A 16,212-nucleotide genomic window follows, 5' to 3' on the forward strand; every position below is an offset into this window, starting at 1 on the left:
TCAAGGCTTTTAGGCTTAATAAGAGAAACCCTCAAATTTAGTAATGAATTATATATGCCATGTACATGCTATTATGTCTAAATTAGCCATACATATATTAATTCATAATCTGTGTATGTATATGTATAATCTGCCCCACAGGAGACAAGAGCATCATCACAGGAGTACATCTGGCCCTTTTGAGTTCAGGTCTCGGAGCAAAATTCGGGAAAGCTGGAAAACAAACGGAACGAAACAGAATAAAATATTTACTATTGTCTCCACACAAAGTGCTGAATTTTATACAGCTTTTCCCAGAACAATTCAGATCAATGAAAACGCTTTTTGACAAAGTGGAAACGCAATGTTCTTCTGCAAAAGAATAGCTGCCTGGTCGATCAGTCAAAATTTTAGCTTGGACAAAAACATTTTCCCATTCAAGGCTGGATTACATGCTGCTGTCTATAGGGTTAGTGTTCCTCTGCCAGGGTTTAAATTTCTGAAGCCTTTTTGGCAGTATTTGCATGAAGAAGTGCTGGAGCACCATCACCAAGATTTTTTTGTGGGGCAGGGGAGTGCTTCCACATTAGCACTTCACAGCAGCGAGGCTGACCAGGAGATCTGATCCCTAGGATGGCTGCAAGGAAAGCCATAACTGCAGCACCAGTGTTTTTCCACCTCTCTTTGCTCCCTCTCAGCAGCTACCATGAATAACAAGCAGGAAAAACAGAGGCAGGTTTTGAAGAGAAATGAGGGCAGCGGTGGGGGGGAGGGGGCGGGCCCGGCTTATGCAAGAGTGGGTATAAGAGGGGGAGCCGAGTGCCCCTCCAAAATCCGAGAGCGGGGCAAAAGGAGAGCGCACACCTCACCACTGAACAACAGGTTTGAGAGCTCTGTGTTTCTTTGTGCCTTTACTGTGGCTGCTGCAGGGAGAGGTTCATTAGAAAATGTGTGTGGGCCACAGGCTTATTTTGGATAGGGGATGCTTGTAGAACAGCCTTGCTTTCACCTTCTTGGGTTCCTTGCTGCCAGAAAGCTTTTTGCACAAGTTTGGCCCAGTGCAAGTTCTCTGGAACAACTCTCTTTAAGGGGCAAAATCCTTGGATGCCAGAATTGAAGGGCAGGATAAAGACTCTGCTTTTTAAAGTCGAAGTTCTATCTTTAAGAACACTCCTATTCCTAAAACCATGGCAACTCAACAAAAAAAGCCTGACAACAGAGTCCACATATAGTAATTGGAATAATGCTCATGCACTCCTGCTTAAAAATGTCTCAGAAGTAAAATTAAAGACTAACTGTAGTTAAGTGCTACTAGGATAAAACATGTTGCAGGTGTGCCAGGATATGTTCTTTGTAATCTGAACTTTCTCCTTTAGAAGAATGTGTTAAAAGATAAAAGACAAAGATCTAAGAAGTGTGCTGGTGTGTGATGCATCTTAATAGGGGAGTATTAATAGAGTGAGCAAGCACAAGTGACTGGTAAATGAGGGGGGGAGCTGTATCTGAGCTTTGCAGTAGTGCATGAACATGAGGTAAAATCAAAGTTTCTTCCTCATTACTGGGGCCAGCCCAATTCCCAGTGGCCCAAAGCAAGAGGAGGACTGTGGCGAAAACAGCACATTGAACATTTCCTGGTGAAACTTCTTTTCTGGAGAAAGCTAGGTATTTTAATGGGATTACTTTATTGATGTAGGGGCAAGGGTGGGGGGCGAAAGATAGACTTCTGTGTTCCTCAGAGACACTGACCAATTTTTTATCGACAGAAAACAATAGAACTAAGTGCACAAACACCAAAAGACACCCAAGGATCAACTTGGCTGAAAACCCCGAGAATATTCAACTAAACTGAACTTCCTTTATGTGGCAGAGCCCCCAGACTCACATGCTAGATTTGTTGTTCAGGTGACTCCTGCTCCTTCTCTTCTTCAGGGCAGCATCCCCTGCAGCCAGGGTGGCCTGTTTAGGGCTGGTACTTACAGCACAAGGAGACCAACAGCTGCAGCATGGCTTGGTCATGACCTTCAGGGGAACTGGAAGCAGGAGATAGCCAAACAACATTGTCTGGATGCTACAGAACAAAGAAAGGCATAATGATCTGAGAAAAAAAGTACAGTGGGTGAGGGGGTTTGTGATTTCCATTTTCAGTGTTTATTGTCCACAGCAAACATGTAAGTCTGACAGCTGTACATAATGTAAGTTATTAACATCACTTGTAGCTTATTAGCCAAAGCCAGTAATTATTTTTAGTAAGGATACTTTTCAGAGTTTTATGGAATACAAGGTGCCCTTCCATGAAACATCTTTCATTTGTGTGTCCTCGATACAGAGAGTACTGGGATGGATTTTCTTTTTACCTGTGCTCAAGCCTCATCTAGAGGGATGCAGCAGACCAGCTCTAGCTCCTAGGCTCAGCATGGTCTGGCCATTTGTGTGTTTTGCTGGTGCCTGCTTAGTGCCTCAGGAGGACCCACATGGGTGGTGGTGCAGGAGATACAGATTTTGGCTGTGCTCACGTCCCACCTGCAGCTCCATTGGCCTCTAAGGGACCAACTGGCTCTGCTGGTCTGCCTGTGGGAAGGAGTCTCCAGGGTAGAGGGGAAAGAAGGGGGACCTGAAGCCTAACTTGATCTTAGCATTTAGCTGAGCAATATGAATTTTTCATTTTTCATCCTTCTCCCTTTGCCTGTATTCTTTACTCAGCTAGAAGCATTTTAAAGCTGTCTGGAGATGGTATAAATGCTCAGGGATTGTGCTGTGGGCAGATGCTTCCTCACCTGAGATGTTCAGGCAGCAAGAGGACAAAACACCTTGAATGTTTCAAGCTATTTGTTTAAGCCTTCTGTGCATGTTATACAAGCCTGGGCTCAGAACCACTTTTGGACTTCATTATAGTGAAGGTAATCAGATTGTTTAAATGAAAAGCAGGACTGCAGAGACAGAAATTTCTCATCTCTTTGGCATTAGGCACCTGGCATACAGCCCTTGGGCTGGCAGGACTCAGCTGTCCCTGTCTCCACCTTCATCTCCACCAGCTCCAGCTGTCCAGGCACAACATCCCCGTCTCTCAGCTCTCTCCTTGAACCCAACATGTAGCTGGGCACTGCAGTACAAATCATGCCTGACTGGCCCTCTAAAATCAAAGGACAGATGATAAATCAGCCCTACTCCTGTAAGAGCCATGGGATTTTAATTACTAAGAATAAAGGGCACTGAACATGACCCAGTCTAACCAATTGCATTTATCCCTACCTTGATTCACTGTTTATGTGCTTAAATAGCAAGAAGGGGCACATCAAAATTGAAAGATTGTTTCAAATGCAGCACAAAGATCTGCAAATCCCAACCCCTTTTCCCAAACAAGACTTGAGAGGCTGACACTGGGACGGATGAAGTCTTTGTGATCCAGCTCTGGCCATCTCCCCTATCTGGTTTTCAGCTTCTCCATTTCAACACTTTTTGTTCAAGAGGAGAAAGAACAAAGCCTAGACAATCTGAACAGTTCAAGAGGGAAAGAAGGGATAAAAACTGAGAGCTTAATCACTTTATTCTGCAGTAGCATACATGTCTCACACACTGGTGGGTCCCCAGGCTGCAAGGTAGAGATTAAAGGCAATTTATCTGTGAAGTCAAAAATCTGATCACTGTGCAACAAATCCAAAAATCCAACTGTACAACAAATATAAGTACAAAGAAATCTGCATTCCTTTCAGTCTGGCAAAAATGAGGTCTTCCCTATAATCAGTTATTCTGTGTAGTAAAAAGGCCTATGTCTGCCTTGGTAAATGTGTAACTGCAGGCTACACAGGTGTGCTGGGTCTGGCTAAAGGTTGTGTATCCATCCATCCCTGGAACTTTCTATGCAGCCGGTGTTGAGCCGGGCTCAGGTCTCATTGGCCCGAGGTAACTTCTGTCAGCCCCAGGCTGTGATGTAAAGCAGCTTTGCGCAATGCCCCGCAGCAGCCGCTTAGAAAGGGCAGAATTCCACCGCAGTCCCACCGCCCCGGGGGGGGAGAGGTGTGTGAGGAGCTCGCCTGAGGGACAGCAGCATCGGAGGGGCAACAAAGGGGCGACACCCCCAGGACAGAGGCGAGTACGAGCTCTTACTGCATTTGCTTTGAATGCTGCTTTTCCAGCTCAGGTGTTGATGCTTTCCCAAAGAGCTTGGGGCTCTCTTCTTTAGCCAAGCAAACCACGCTGACTTTCCACAGATGGGGTTTAGGGTAAGTGCTTGGCAGTGAGAGCTGCTCCTCTTGCTTCTGCTCATAAAACAAAAGCTGAACAGAGCTGGGAGCTCTGGCATGCCAGAGAGAAGTGACCACTGGGTGCCAACAGTGCCTAATGGCACAGCCTGCCTGGGTGTAGGAAAGATTAAGTAATGCCTCAAAAGAATTGTATGATGGAGAGAACAATGTGGGAAGGGAATTCCTTCTAATTTGTGGCTTTTTGGTTCGTTTTCCTGAGGATGCCAATGTGAAAAAATGCATTGAGGAGTCTAGAAATCCACTAGCACAGTAGTTGGGCTAACTGTGCAAGTGAAGTTGGGAAGGCACCTTCCAAGATAATTTTTTAGTCAGTCACAAGCAATGAATATGCTCTGTCATGCATGTCACATGCTACCAGTGGGGCTGGGGAGGTGAAGAGGGGCTGGGAGCAGAGGGGACAGCAGCACGGCTGTGCTGCCCATACAGTAATTTAGAGGATGAGGTGGGAATTAATGGAGAAGAACAATCCTTGAGTGAAGGCACAGGGACAGAAATCTACAACAGATCCTCCTCTGCATGCCTCTGGGGACTAAATAATTTCAGGCTTGACTCACAGGCATTCAGTAGGAAGACACTTGGACAACCTGAGTGACCATCACAAGAACATAAACTTCATTTGCAAACCCAGCTGTTAGATAGGAGCCTACAGCCTGGGAATGCAGATATCCGTGTTAGCAGGCAGACATACTTGGCAAGGTATGTCTAGTTACCAAGCACATCTCAATTTTTGTAGAGTGGTGGTACTGCAAACTGGGATATCATTAGGCATGAAATACTTGGGGACCCCTCAGGGGAAAGAATATGGTTATACATTGTAAATTAGGCTGGGAAGGGGCCAGGTCTTGAATAGCTGGATTTAAACACAAGCACTTTCACCCTGTGTAAAGTGTTGGTGAGACAGACATTGCTCTGTGTCCTCTCAAAAGGCTCAGGCTACCAGAATTACAATACCTGACAGACTGCTGTGACTCAAAAAGCCTTGGAGGAAGAAAGCAGAGAGTAGGGCTTGGGTACTGGCAAGGCTGATAGCATTTTGCCCATCCAATGAGCTCTGCGGAACTCGAAATGGATGAAAGAGGGTGAACAAAGCTACAATAAACAAGGAATTACTACTAGAATAAAAATACAGCTCTGAATAACAGCATTTTGGCTGATGATATGTGTTACAGATGCATAATTTTCAACACATTTCAATGTGGATTTCAAATACACGGATAAACAGTCATATATTAGAAATCCAAGAAAGGTGCAGCAGAGCTATTAGTTATCAAAAAAGTTTGATATAAGAAAAGAGAGAATCCTAAAAATATAAAATTTGTCAGTGGGTATAATTTGTCTGTGTGTATGTGTGTCCATGACATTGTCATTCCCAATATGCATTATGTCCTTTGTGCTAAAACACCAGTGACATCCACATACAATAAAATTCTCTGCTTCTTGTCAGGAAAAACAAGAGCAGCAAGTGATCTTTTACCTCAGGAGAAGACTGCCTGCACAGCTGAGTAAAACTCAGCCTACCCCTTCTAACTCTGTATTCAGACATAGAAGGTGCAATGAAAAATGGTTTCAATGTGAGCACATTTGTATAAGGGAGCCTGGAGTGTGTTTGCCTAGAAGCTAGAATGAATGTTTGCACTGGGCTGTGAAAACATAATGTGCTCAGCTAGTGCCAAGTATTTTGCTGACTAGACATCCATTACTGACCAGACATACGTTCTGTGTTTGGACCTTAACAGAGCTGGTTTCCAAACCTACTCCCTGCATAACAACAGGCACATTGCTTAGCCTGTGTGTCAGCAAGGCTCAGTGCAGCAGTTTGCAGAGATGGCTCTGACCAGCTCCCAGGAACAAATGTTGTTGCATTTGTTGCAAAACAAGGTTTTGCAGAAATAGCATGCTCTAGTTTGCAGGCATAACCAGCATCCACTACCATTCCCATGATAAATCCTTAGGGTACTGCAGTGGGTAATGGAGTCACATCTGTGCTCACCGTTTCCCACCTGCTGCCATTGAAACTTGTCTGTCTCATCCAAGGCTTTTTGGGGCAGAGTCAGACCAAACACCACTAAATACTAAAATCCCCACCTTTGTAACTCCAACACAGCACTAGCAACTCTCCCTGTGATTAAGAGAAACTACTTGAAACAGACTGACCACTCTCCTTTTCTCCTAATTTTTTCTTTCAGCAGACACGTTGGAGGCAATTTTCCAACATGAATCTGGTAGCAGATCTTCTCTGCTTGTTGGCTTGCCTTACTGTGGTGACTTGTGACCGGGTCTACGTCCACCCTTTCAGTTTGTTTTCTTTCAATGAGAGTGACTGTGACAAGCTGGAAAAGTTGGTTCAGGAGGGAAAGACTATTGTCCCTGTCTCCATTGAGTCCCAAACCACACCCGAATATGAAGGTGGCATGAATGACAACAAGTTGGAAGCCCCAAGCCTCAGCACCTGGGGGGAGAAGGAACGGAGCTACCTGAGTGACCTGGTGTACGTCCTGGGCATGCGATTTTACAGCACACTGCAGAAAGCACGGAGGGGCCAAAATGTGCTCCTGTCCCCAACCAGCCTCTACAGCTCCTTGGTGTCATTCTACCTGGGGGCCTCAAACCAGACAGCACTTGATTTGCAGGGTTTGCTGGGATTTGTCCCCCCCTCTGGAAACCCTGACTGCACTTCCACAGCAGTCGGAAGCAATTTCCTTTCCAGCCTGAGGACGATCGAGAGGCTTGTGAAGAGCGGGGACGAGGAGCTGCTCTTTTCCAAGACACTGAGCTTGTTCAGTGCCCCTGGCATAGCCCTCTTCCAGCTGTTCATGGAGCACTTGCTCCCCAGTGCTGATGCATTCTACGCCCGAGCTGTTGACTTTGCCAATCCAGGCGAGGCAGTGAAACAAATCAGCGCCTTTGTGGAGGCCAAAAGCGAGGGCCAGAGCGAGGCCTTGCTGGCAGACATGGACCCATCCACCCAGCTGCTGTTTGCCGTGGACGTCCGCCTGGCAGGTACGAGGCAGCACTGCTCCTCTTGGGAACAGGCTTGGGGAAGGACAGGCAGCAACCCTGCTCCTGGGAAGGAACAAGGCCAGGCCTGGCCAGTGGGGAAAGGGAAGGGCTCAGATGAAAGGCTGGACCTCTGCTCCCCACCACTGTGCCAGGAATCCTGTCTGCCATGAGCCAGCAAGGGTGACGGGGAGTCAGGAGGAGTCAGATGGCCTTCAAGAAATCTTCCATGTCCAGGAAAAGTGTGGAAAGGTGCATAAGAAAGACTTGCGCAGCATTTCTTGCTGCAAAGGAGCTGAAAGTCATGAGGGGCCTCCAGCAAGATTGAAAAGGGTGTAGTTTTAAAGAAAGCCAAAGGAGCTGAGGGATGCAGGGCAGAGGTATAGATACAAAAAAGGCTAAAAAATACAATGGACATGACTCCTCTAGTGGCTATTAAACACAGAAGTCTGTAGGCAACATCTGGCTCAGGAAGCAACTGAACATCACCAGTTATGGAAGCAGGGCACTTACACAAACCTAGAATGAGGCAATCCCTTCATTGCCAAGGGTCATTCTGTGCTGCTGTCCCAGAAATCCCCCTGTACTACAACTGAGCCTTCTCTTCTGAGTGTAGCTGCTCTCCTAGATCCTCCTGACTGAATGCAGTATCAAAGGCTGCACACTTCAGACAGCTTGCCTACTTGGGAATGTATTTCAGAACACTTGAAGTGAGCCCCAAGCTCCTGAGTGAGGCTCTACTGCTAAAGGTGGAGTTGTGGTGCTCAGGAAACGTTTTTGTGCCTCCATCTTCCCACCTCAAAACTGGATGTCAGGTTTTCTTTGCCTTTCATGGGTGCTGTCATTCTCTCAGTGAGCTGTGGGCATCAACTTTCTCTTCATTGTAAGATCTAGCATAGATATGATACTACTAAAGTAATTGTGTTACACACTTGGGCATGGTGATAAAAGCAGTTTTTCTTTAGTAGAACAATTTTTTCCTCTTCTGTATTGGAAACTTGTAATTTGTATAAGCTTAGAAACACATGTTCAAGGGTTTGCCTCACTGGGTCAGCTCTACTACCTTCTCTCTCAGAAGGTGCATTTTAAATGTTACAGTGCCCACACATGGGATGGACAAAATTGGCTCAAGAACAAATGAATTACACAAACAATTACCTTCTAATAAACACAGAAGATGACTTTAGCGTTTGGTTTGCCATTTGGTTGTGAAGGGGCACCCATGACAGCTGATGCTGTCATGCTCCATGTCTGTCCCTATAGCTGCAGAAAGGAAAAAGTACATTTTTTTTTCTCTGAAACATGTTACAAAAGCTCTGAGATGTTATTAGCAGCCATAGCACTGATAAAGTGACAGAAATACATACAAAACAACAGCTAAATGTTCCTGTGGTCTCAAGTGCTGTTCACTTGCACACAGTTTTCTTCACATTTGTAGACTTGCTGCCAAGCAGGGCCTGCCATTTAGAATTCAGTGCAGAACATCAGGTGCAAGTTTCACTGTGGGCAGTAGTTTCTTTAGTGCTGAACAGGATTATCTGCCCAGCTGGGCACAGCATTGATCTGTGGCAGTGAGAAGATAACATGTTGAAATGCAAAGCTGCACAGAAGTAGTGCAAGGTGAGAGCAAGGCCCTTCATAGTTGTGAGCTGGGAAAGAAATTTATTTTAAGGTCTAGTAAGTATTCAAGTATGTCCTTTTTAACCTCCTTAGCTCAAGCAACACTTCAGTGCTGTGCTTACAACCTTCCCCATTGCTTTGGTTTGTAAGATGGTGAAGGGTGAGACGTCAGGGAGAGCTTGTGCTGCCTTCCCTCTCCTGAGCCCACCTGGCTGCCTGAGAGTGCTCCTGCAGCAAGGGCTGGCTTTGATGAATGTGCTTCCAAACATGCCATCACTGCACTTGAGGGACAGAGAGGAAACCAAGCTGACCCTCTGCACACGCCTGTCAGCCCCGGGGGATCATGTGGCAGCCTGGGAGGAAGCAGGCAGCCAAGCAAGCAGAGACACTTTCCTGTCCCCAGGAAAGGCCACAAAGCCAACAGAAACACAGCAGCTTTAGTCACAGTCCCGATGGTCATGGCCCCTGTGCTTGATGCCACCAGAAGGCAGATTAAAAGGGGGAGACATATGATTACAGTAGCTAAATGTGATTTTATACATGCAGTCCTTCTCTGAGGCACAGTGTGTTCTTAAAAAGACCAGCTAAGGGGCAGAGGGGAGGAAGGAAGGAAGAGAAGAATCAATTTATCTTTTCTTGATCTGTTTTTCAGCAAATGTTAAGCAAGCTTTCCCGCTCAAAGAGCCTCAGGAGTTCTGGGTGGATTCAGACACAAAGGTTTTGGTCCCTATGCTGTCCATCACGGGGACATTCAAGTACCAAACCGATGCCAGCGGCACTTTTTCCATGGTGGAGGTTCCCATCAGCCAGACGGCGCTGCTGGTGCTGCTGCAGCCCATCGGTGGCAGCGACCTGGAGCACCTGCAGTCCCAGCTGAGCTGGCAGTCCTCAGCCTGGCTCCAGCGCCTGTCCCCAAGGTAGGGAAGGGGCTGTGCACCCTCCCATGGAAGGGATGGATGGCATGGGGTGAGCCACACGGGCCTGCCCCTCACCTGGGGTCAGGTCCTGCCAGGGAGGCTGTACTGCTGTGCCACAAAGAGAAACCCCTGCACAGCCAGGGGCTCACTTCAAAGGAGCTCCACTTCGGTGGGATCAGCTTTTTATCTGGGGGTATTTCAAGGAAACAAGCATCCCACCCATGAAGTGGGATGATCTGGAGTTTAGCAGCAGACCCTGGGTGAAATCTGGGTGAGTTCACACTTGGAAACAGTAAGAGGCACCCACTGTGTTTGTGCCCACACACTGAGCACTTGTTGCAGTTGTTTTCACATGCCCATGCCTCAGGACTGCCCAACCACTATGCTCTCACAGTGAACAATCACTCACTTGCCTCTCTCTCTCTCCCTCTCTCTGCAGAGAAATTAAATTAAAGCTGCCAGCATTAACACTAGAAGACAGCTCTGATCTACAGGAGCTTCTTGCAGATATGGAACTGCCTGCACTGCTGGGGAAGGGGGCAGACTTCAGTAAGATAAGCAATGCCAGTCTAACAGTTGGAAAGGTACAGTACATATCACTGGCATTAAAAAAAAAAGCTTCCTGCACAGTTTCAGCCTCCTAAATTGAATAAAGATAACTAGAACTAAGCAGTCAGAGCCTTGTAGGGGACATGCTTAGTAGGGGACTGAGTATCACATACAATGTTATGTTTTTGATTTAGTAGGAGAATAATGCTGATAACACATGAGTTTTAGTTGTTGGCAAGTCATGGGAGGAATGAGTGAGCAGCTCAGCTGCTGGCTGGGGTTAAACCATGACACAAGGGTAACAGCATGACAGCCAAGCCCAAGTGTAAAAGCAGTTATACAGCTTTTGCACGTTATGGACAAGCACTCCAACTTCTCTTTTAAGCATCTATGGAGTACAATGTGCTTCACCATTTACTCAGACTCTCATTTGTCCCATCATGATTGTGCTCTGATGACTCCAGAGTTACTCATATGTTTTTCCTTACAGGTAATAAATAAAGCCTTTTTCAAACTGGCCAGTGATGGAACAGAGCAGCCAGAAGACCCTGCAGCACAGAAGGAAGATGGGGTGTACCTGGATGTAACACTGAATAAGCCATTCCTTTTTGCTGTTTTTGAAAAGCAGTCAAGGGCAATGCTTTTTCTTGGCAGAGTAGTAAACCCTCTGCATGAGGATTAAATGCAAACACAGAGGATAAGAAAAGAGTGGAATGATGCACATTTCCCATCACCTTTTTCTTATTCATCAGATATTTTTGTGATGTTGTTGAGTGCTCTACTTAGCTTTGAGATGAAGCAGTCAGTGTTCAAAATACAGCTTTTTGAAAGCTAACACCTTGCAACATTTCATCCTCATTATCTATTTCATGTGAGGTGACTCACATCCTTCCTCCAGCTTCCATTTTATTCTTTGTATCTCTTTTGCTCCTAGTTCCCTTTTTGGATGCAGTGGGGCAGGGCAGTGTTTCAACGCAAAGCATCAACTTGAAAAAACAGATAAGCAGCTTTTACTATAGTATTTTTATTTACTATGGAAAAGGACCTCTTCATTCTTTAATTGTACAGTCAGTCTTGCAAGAGAGACTCCCTTTTACATTACACTGAAGATTTTACAATTATCCACAGGGATTTCTAGCTTCATCAGCAATATTTCCCTCTAAAATGCTGCCAACAGCACAGGCAGGCTCCACTTGTCCCACTGAGACAAGATTTTTCTGCTTTGGAAGCAAAAACATGCTTAGAGGAAGTTTCTTCTTTCTGCAGCCCAGATGGATATGTTCACTTCTAACTCTATGGAAATGCCAAAAATAGGGTTTGGTAGTATTAATGAACTGTGATGGATAAATTCTCAGAGCCTGACAGAATTATCTCTGATTTTTTTAGGAAAAAGATCCCAAAAGGTCTACTTTTGCAGCACAGTTCCATTTACTGGATTACTTTATAACCTGTGAGGCATTTCTTACAGCCTTGTAGCAAAGAAGGACATTACTGGTTAGCGTCCAATTCTGTAAACTTTAACATATCCAAACCATATGTTCTTTAAAAATAGCATTAATGGCAATAATATATATTAGTATAAATAGTGGACGTGGTGCTGCTACTTGTGAATAAAATTATTTCAGCAGTCCAGTCCAACTCTTAACAGAGTCATAAAAATTTGCAACATTAAAGTGGAACAAGAGATTATTAGACGACTCTTTGAAGTGAGGAACTGGGAGACAAACCTTGGTACTAAGGAAAGCCTGGAACAAGGATTTCCACCTCTCATCTCTAGGTTTATTGTTAGCACTAATGGCACTTAAAAATAACTGCAAATCTCTTTGGCAGATCATGCAAGACATATCCTACAGTGCACAGCAGCTCATTACCATCCACAGTGGCCCAAATGTGTATCTAATCTAAATGCACTAATGCCAGCAGCTTGGTGTCAGTGATGTGGATATGTGACACATCCCTGTAGCTTCATGGAAAATAAATAAAATAACCCCCAGGAATACTAGGATACAGCATCCATGTATTTATCCATTTATACTGTATGGACTCCAGATGCTCTAACATCTAAATACTGTACTTGTGTTATATACAGAAGTAATTAAGTATGAACATGCAGAGGTAGAAAGATGCAAATAAACTCACTTCCAAGTTTCTTTGCCACAGTTCAGTTGGGCTTTTTTTTCATAAACGAGTTCTGGCTTAGTTTGTCCATAAATAACTTCTGGGTACACTGACAAAGTTAAGGGGTAAATGCCTTTATTCACAGGTGGGGGCCATATGCTCTGGAACTCCATATCCCTCTTCAGTGGTTACAGGCAGAAAAACAAAACAAACCCATCAAACACACTGTTCAGAAAAGAAATGTTGTGGTGGAGAGCACCTCTCCACTGACATCGTGGAGATGAAAAGGAAGAAGAAAAGGGCAGAGACAAGGAACTAAAAGTAAACTGACTAGAATAAGGACTGCAAAGAGAGAAGTGCTGGAGCAAATGCTACAATACCAACAAGATAAGCTATCTGTACAGGTACTCATTCTGCTACATATTCCAATGGTAAAAAACAACCAACTAAAAAAAAAAAAACCACCCATGTCCAATTCCCAACTTACTCTCTGCTTCCCCAACTATGTACACTCTCCTGGGACTTGTTTCTGATATCAATTTTACTTGTAAAATTTCATGGCATTTTTTACTCTTCACTCTCCTCCAATTGTACCAAATTCCTCTGTCAGGCACACCATGATGGCACATTCCCAGCATCCTAGACACTACTCACATACTGAGATCCCAAATGCAATTTACAGCCTAATAATCTAGTGAATGAAGCACCTGAACTCAGGCTCTAAAAGTGGGAGATTTGGACAAAGAGAACAAAGGCAATGATGAGCTCTTTAGGTTTCAACAGACAGCACAGTTTATCCCTGAGCATAGCAGAAAATTTACGGACAGCATAAAAACCACAACTTTTAAGAAATTTATGCACTTTGCTTCCTCATCCCTCCTGGTTTTACCTAGAAAATACAATGGTTGATGGAAAAAAGATAGTAAATATTCCTTGAGTGGTCCAGCCAAATACACATATTGCTAGTTATCTTTAGACAATGAGGTTAGAACTGTCTGGTCCACTTCTGGTATAACATACCAAGTTGAGAACCCAGTTACCATTTTAGAGGAAGACATACCACCGCTCTTTCTCTCCTCAATATTGTACAAAACCTCTTCCAGCTAAATTCCTTCCAAGATTAGAAAGGCATAGCAAGTTTTCTAAAGTTCTAGAATGGAAGAAGAAAAAAGGCACAAAATCAAAACTGCATTACTGTCATGAAGTGCAATTCAAAAATTACTTAAGGAATAGAAGAAATAGGATTAGTAGCAGAAGACATCTCCATTGAAGCACTTAGATGGTAGATCATCTCCTCAATGATCCACAGTGTTTGAAATGCTAAAATTCAGTTTACCAAAGTTAATTCACACCTTTCTTTCAATGGGTGTATCACAAATTCTTAACTGATGTATTATTCCACTGAAAGAAAATTCAATCCTATTCAAGTGAACAAAAATAAAAGATGGGGAACTGACACAGAACCAGTGATACATTTAAAGCAATCATAGGACCATTCAGCAATTTTGATTTGCTATACAATGTTATTTCCTGCCCTGAAATTAAAGCTGATCTTCAGTGGAAAAGAACAGAATTCAGCCTAAATCCTCAGAAAGTTGATGAAGACAAGTAGGAAGCATTGTTATTACAGGAAGATGTGGAAAATCACTTGCAACTCAAGTGTAAGTTATCTCTCTGTGCCTTTTTGTTTCTTTTTGCTTTGGTACACAGACTATATCCTTTTCCCCAGCTTCGGAGGATACAAACAAAACTGTTCTATTTTCAATCACTAGTCTGTACAGGTCTCAGAATCTGCTGCTTTGGTGACAGCTGTGGTAGAAATTTAATTGCATAGAGATGCAGTCCTGCTGAAGTGAGCAGTTGCACAGTGCATTTACAATCCTACAATCTTAGTCTCAGGCTACAATTTACACTTCCATTTTATCATAAGAAAACATTATTGCTGAAAACAACAGTAGCTAGAACTAGGATGACGTTTTTACTCCTGACTCTTAAGAAAATTAAGAGGTGTGGGGAGAACATGCTTTCTGTGTTCATCTATTAGAAGCCTAGAAAAATATAATAGGTACACAAACTCCTTGTCCATAAGCACTAAGAGTTACATCCACTCAGCAGTGTGTGCCTAAGGCTGAGGATTTCCACAGGCCTGAAAGAGACAAACAGATCTGTCATCTGACAAGTTGGTTCACTTTGCTGTCTCTCTTTTCAGCAATAAACTTGGATGCTCCCTTGATTGTGTATGTGCCATGAACGGAGAGATGCTAAGCAAATTAGAAAAGCCAAATCCTGCTCTCCATTACTCAATATTGAACACAAGCACCACCATGTAATTTTAAGCAGCAGGGCTTTCTTCACTGCCTCCCTTCAAAAAATCAGTTTTAGAAAAGTCCTAACAGCCACCTTTCCTAATTGCTTCAAAAGCACCATGATATCATGGTTGTGTCTTCTCAACTAAAATGTGATCAGTTTCCAACAGTGAGGAATGAAAGCCCTCAAGCTGTGAAAGGTTTGCTCACTACAGTTTCACTTCACCCAACAGCCATGTGCTACACACCTCCTATCTCTAAGTACTTGGAAAATTTGCATAATCTGGGCATTAAGTCCCAAGCTCTCTAAATACTTTAGGAAGAAACAGGTATTTTTAATTAATAATCCGGAACTAGAATTCCAGTGTTAAATTTTCACAAGGTAAAAAAAAAAGAAGGAAAAAAAAATCAGAACAACAAAACGCAAACAAAACCAGGGCATTTTTGACTTTAAAGCCCTAAATTCAACTCCTACTGTGCCCAGACTGTGCCTGCCCTTCACATGTGAATGAGAAGCATCAATAGGCAGATCTCTCTAGGTTCAAGAAAGCTCTTTGTTAATTCTTCTACCATTTTAAACCCTAGCAACACTTTCAAATTTCCTGCTAAATAAAGATGCACCTTGCACTGATGTAACTAGGTCGGAAGTTACAAAAATTCTACATGTAGGCAGGTAAATTCTAATAGATAATATAATACAAATAAGAAATATGCCAGCCTTGAAAAAATTCTAGCTTAGTGAATTAAGTTTGAATTTGAAGGAAAACAGGTAGTCTGAATGTAATAACATTTAAGTAAGATACTTGTAGCAAAAATTATTTTTAAAATTTAAATTACTTTATGAGTTTTTGTCATGCAGCCCTTCACACCAACATGGTCTGTGAAAAAAACCACATCAGTTAAATGAAAACATTCAAAACCCAAACAAGAGCTAACCACATCCCATGATGAAGGAGCAAAGCAGCAATGAGAAATAGCAGGATCCTGTTCCTGAGAGTACTTTGTCCAGCTCTGCCTAAGGTTAGAGCCACGCCTAGGGTCAGGGTTCCGAAAATGACCAAGCCCAGAGCTCCAAGCACACTGCAGCTGCAAAAGGCATGCCAAGGGGAACACAGAACTGCCACAACATGGCTTCCTCCACAGCTTTCTCCTTTGAACCAGCCTTAGACCAAGGTCTGCTCTCCCAGGAGAGCTGGAATAACATTTGGAAGTTTTTGACATCCTGTAAAGAGTTAAAGCACACAGCTGCCCGTCTCAAGCACTGCCAAGGCCACAGACAGAACTTGCCATAAGATAAGCCACCACAGCAGGAACTGGAGATAAGCACAGAATGGAGGAATTTGTGACAGGAAGGTGCTGATTCCAGACCTGTCACTGGTGAGATCTGGTTAGCACATCCTGGTTAATTCATCCAGACAAAAATTCTCTGGCAAACTGTGGGAGAGAAAGCAAGTGCTCATATCA

The 16,212-nt window shown here is 43.9% G+C and overlaps 1 protein-coding gene across 2 annotated transcripts; it reads left to right on the forward strand.

Annotated features, from left to right (window-relative positions):
* Positions 1 to 794: 794 nt before the first annotated feature.
* AGT (angiotensinogen) lies at positions 795 to 12,483 on the forward strand. 2 transcript variants are annotated; one of them, XM_036380033.1, is made up of 5 exons: positions 795 to 861; positions 6,428 to 7,241; positions 9,511 to 9,775; positions 10,215 to 10,359; positions 10,815 to 12,483. In XM_036380033.1, exons 2-5 carry the CDS (start codon positions 6,455 to 6,457, stop codon positions 11,004 to 11,006), a joined length of 1,389 nt encoding a protein of 462 aa, XP_036235926.1. In that variant the 5' UTR covers positions 795 to 861; positions 6,428 to 6,454; the 3' UTR covers positions 11,007 to 12,483. The 2 variants fall into 2 exon arrangements, with proteins under 2 accessions (XP_036235926.1, XP_036235928.1); XM_036380035.2 differs by having other exon boundaries at positions 803 to 861; positions 6,431 to 7,241.
* The last annotated feature ends 3,729 nt before the right edge of the window (positions 12,484 to 16,212 follow it).

This window comes from Molothrus ater, chromosome 3 (genome assembly GCF_012460135.2).
Source record: "Molothrus ater isolate BHLD 08-10-18 breed brown headed cowbird chromosome 3, BPBGC_Mater_1.1, whole genome shotgun sequence".
Classification (NCBI taxonomy): domain Eukaryota; kingdom Metazoa; phylum Chordata; class Aves; order Passeriformes; family Icteridae; genus Molothrus; species Molothrus ater.

Excerpts from the sequence above, each read along its gene's own strand:
- AGT (XM_036380033.1), top strand. The coding sequence starts at position 6,455 with ATGAATCTGGTAGCAGATCTTCTCTGCTTGTTGGCTTGCCTTACTGTG. Across the intron at positions 7,242-9,510 it reads CGTGGACGTCCGCCTGGCAG|CAAATGTTAAGCAAGCTTTC; the intron begins GTACGAGGCAGC and ends TCTGTTTTTCAG. Across the intron at positions 10,360-10,814 it reads CCAGTCTAACAGTTGGAAAG|GTAATAAATAAAGCCTTTTT; the intron begins GTACAGTACATA and ends TTTTCCTTACAG.